Source organism: Zingiber officinale, chromosome 4A, assembly GCF_018446385.1.
Source record: "Zingiber officinale cultivar Zhangliang chromosome 4A, Zo_v1.1, whole genome shotgun sequence".
In the NCBI taxonomy this organism is placed as follows: domain Eukaryota; kingdom Viridiplantae; phylum Streptophyta; class Magnoliopsida; order Zingiberales; family Zingiberaceae; genus Zingiber; species Zingiber officinale.
This window is the reverse complement of record NC_055992.1, coordinates 20,633,731-20,637,668: the sequence shown is the minus strand read 5'-3', so window position 1 is coordinate 20,637,668 and position 3,938 is coordinate 20,633,731. Positions and strand designations below refer to the sequence as shown.

The 3,938-nt window shown below is 42.7% G+C and overlaps 1 protein-coding gene across 1 annotated transcript; it reads left to right on the top strand.

The window, feature by feature from the left end:
- Positions 1–574: 574 nt before the first annotated feature.
- On the top strand, positions 575–1,780 carry LOC121972290. The gene has a single exon (XM_042523974.1). The coding sequence runs from the start codon at positions 575–577 to the stop codon at positions 1,778–1,780; it is 1,206 nt and encodes a 401-aa protein (XP_042379908.1).
- Positions 1,781–3,938: the final 2,158 nt, after the last annotated feature.

The window sequence follows — 3,938 nt, the reverse complement described above, 5'->3', positions numbered from 1 at the left end:
GGGTCGGCGGGTGAGGTTTGAGGGAAAGGTTTTTCTCGTTTAAGAAAAAAAATAACAATTCCTCACTTAATTTCCCTATTTATATTTAGTGGTTAATTCACCCAACTCTAACTTAAATAAAATTATTTCCTTTTCCTTTCAGCACGGCCCTGCTGGGTTCACTTGGTTACTAGAGTTATCTATAAGTCGTAGGACCCAATAGGTCTCGGGTTCAAAACCCGCGTAGGCTATTTTACGACTCCATTTATTTTTTGCTACTTCCGCTACTCTAAAAATTCTGTAAAAATATTCTAAAATTCCAGAAAAAACATAGAATATTTCTAAAATAATTTTGAGAATTTTCGGGTGTTACAACACTACATCTCTTATCTTTAGTTTTGAAACGTTCCAATTTTAATTAATTTGATGCACCAAGTGACATGCAATATGGTTGACACCAAATTTTGGCGCCGTTGCCGGGGACTAGACTAGTAAAGTGTGATTGTTACTAGATTGTGAAGTCTTTGATTACTTTGTTTTGCATTTTGTTTTGCTTCTATTGGACTTAACTAAACACTTATTTTGCTTTGATGTCATGACCAGGACTTCGAAGGACAAACTATTTGAGTTAGATCCAGAGATTGAGAGGACTTTCAGGGCTTTGAGAATTCAAGAGAAAGTTTCAGAAGGCTCTGAAAATACCTTATCACATTCAGATATTCTCATGGCTGATCATAATAGAACCATGAAGGAACTTGCAGCTCCTGATGAGGCTTTCAAATATTCGTGCATCACGTATCCAAATTTAGCAAGAGATTTTGAGTTGAGATCAGGGTTGATTCATTTACTTCCCAAATTTCAAGGGCTATCTGGAGAAGACCCAAATAGACATTTGTATGAATTCCACGTGGTATGTTCAACCATGAAGCCACAAGGAATTTCAGAAGAAGATATCAAGCTAATGGCTTTTCCATTTTCATTGACTGGAGTAGCAAAGGATTGGTTGTACTATTTGCCACCAGGATATATTACCTCTTGGATTGATATGAAGAAGGCTTTCTTGGAGAAATACTTTCCAGCTTCAAGAACTGCTACTATCAGGAAGAGTATTTGTGGAATTCAACAAGTGGTGGGAGAGACACTTTATGAATATTGGGAGAGATTCAAGAAGTTATGTGCAAGTTGTCCTCAGCACCAAATTAGTGAGCAGTTACTAGTTCAGTACTTCTATGAAGGATTATTGCCTATGGACCGAAGTATGATAGATAAGGCAGCTAGGGGAGCTTTGGTGAATAAAACTCCAGAACAAGCTAGAGAGCTCATTTCTAATATGGCAGAAAATTCTCAACAATTTGGAAGTAGAGCTTTAACTACAAGAGGAGTAGGAGAAGTGCAAATGTTTTTTAATGAACAAAAGGAGATAAGGAATTCATTGATAGAGTTGACATCTTTGGTGAAGCAATTGGCATTGAATAATGTTAATCAAACTTCCACTTTGCCGAGTGCACAATTTCCATATCAATCAAGGGGAGTTTGTGGTATTTGTTCTAGCCAAGATCATGATTCAGAGTTATGTCCTAATCTTCATCAAGATGAGTCTTTAGCAGCATTTTCTAGAGCCCAATTTTCTCAAAAGTATGATCCTTATTCCTCTACTTATAATCCTAGTTGGAGAGATCATCCAAATTTGAAGTATAGTAATTCATTTCATCAACAATCATCCTTGAATCTGAGTTTCCAACAGCCTCAACAAAGTTTCCAGCAACCATTCTGTAAAATATCGGGAAATAGGCGAATATGAATAAAGGAATTTTTCGGAATTTTTGGAAATTTTCCGGGAATTTTTCGGAGTTCGTATGGACGAGTTAACGGGGATAAAAACGGAGCCCGGGAAAGCCTGTTTAGGCTACCCATTTAAGTGAGGAAAAGTTGATTTTTATTTATTTACTTTTCCTTTCTTATTTCTTTTCTCCCTCATTTTTTTTTATTTCCCCGCGTGCCATTCTTCTTCTCCTTCGCCGAATTCTCCCGAGCCCTAACCGGCGCCGAGCAGTTCCTTCTCCCTCTCTTCATTTCTTCTGCGACGCCGATGCCATTTTTCCCCTCTTCTATACTTCTCCCTCGCCGAGCCTTTCCTTCTTCCCCACCGAATTTGTGCCCTAGCCGTCAGCCACCCGAGCCTAACACCGCCGGGAGCCACCCCTTCTATAGCCGTCACCTGTGCCCTAGCGCCGGCAGCCGGCCTTTCCTTCTCCTCTTCTTCGAGCGCCGACCACCAGGTCCACCGAGCTCTAGCCGCGTCGCCGTCACTCCAACCCGACGCCGAGCCTAAGCACCGACGCCCTCTCCGACAGCCACCTCTCGCCACCACCGAACCTCCTCCTCTGCCCGTGCCCTAGGCTTGATCTCACAGCCGGCCTTGCCTCCTTTTTCTCGGAGACACCCTATTCACGGCAGAAGCAAGCCCTAGATGAGCCCTGCCGATCTTCGGTTGCCAGCCATTGGAATTTTTCATAGCCGGCCAAATATTTCTGCCCTAGACCTCACCACCGGATCCTCCTTCTTCGCCACCAGCCGCCGGCAGTGAGGAGAACAGGGGGTAGCGAGTTAGGTAAGGCAAAAAGGGGTATTTGGATTTTTGATTTGGATCCTGTGCTGAATTTGTTGGTTGATAACTATGGTACTTGTCACTGTTTTCCCACAGCAGCTTCTCTGGGTCTCGACAGTAAGTTCTTCAGGATTTGAGCAGCACTGAGGCATCGAAAAATTTGAGGACCTTGACGCGAGACGAGTATCTCGGAGTCAAATTTGGACCATTTTATCGGAGGCGGGTACTTTTGACTTATTGTCTTTGATATGCTTAGTAATGAAATTAACAATTTGCATTAATTGTGTTTTCTTATTTGTTTCGGTTAATCACTGCCCGATACATGTTGCCTGCTTGATTGATTGTTTGTTTGCATCTCGTATTGATACCTATCTGATTTCACATGCTCATGGGTAGTGATATAACCATGTTTTACCATGTCAGGACCTAGGTTTGATACCTTATTTGATCAGTATACCTTGATATGATTTATTCACTATGGTGCCCATTGTTATATGTCCAGAGGTTGGTTTAGTATATTACCATGCTTAGTGACATGCACCATTTGCATGATCGCATGCTGTGCGATAGATTGCTCTATTATTGTTGAGCACTTTGCCAGTTTTCATCACTGTTCGGTGCTCCGTTGTGACACTCATGGGTAGCGTGACACAGCGTGGTAGCACTTCAGTTTGACTCTTCCGGTGCTCCGTTGATCCGCTCATGGGTAGTGTGACGCAGCGTGTAGCACGTTAGAGATTCCTCCCCGTCATAGTGTATCGGGAGATGAGAGCATTGCGCTCCCCCATTTATGATTTGGGGTAGGAGTACGTATGTACTCCGACAGCATCCCGTCCACTCGATCACTCGTCAGGAGTAGTGTTGCTGAGTGCACGGTTGTCACAGCCCTACCCACTTGGTTCCACTTTTGTTGTGAGTTGGCTGACTGGCGTCAGGGGTGACCATGACATTGGCATCATATGCATGATGCATTTATTGTTTGTGATTGTGTTTGCTGCATTTATATGCTGCATATTGTTTGGATACCTATGTTTGACATGCATACAGGTCTTCTATACCTTTCGGACTGTTTGTCCTTATACCGGGTCCTGGTTAGTACAGATTCTCTCCTGTCTTCTTCGGTTTGCATTTACCTTTATCTTTATCAGGAGACTGTACGCATGATTAGTGCTAGGTGTTATTTCTTTACTTTGCATATCAACTGTACTTGCTGAGTGTTGGACTCACCCCGCCTCCATTGTTGTTATTTTCAGGTTGATGCTATCAGGAGGGAGTTCTAGTCGCTAGTCCCCACTGCACGTAGTGCTAGATCCCTGCAGACCTCGAGGATTGATTGACTTTTGAGTTTTCT

Bases quoted from the DNA above. Each gene is read 5' to 3' on its own strand.
- LOC121972290 (XM_042523974.1), top strand. From the start codon at position 575: ATGACCAGGACTTCGAAGGACAAACTATTTGAGTTAGATCCAGAGATT.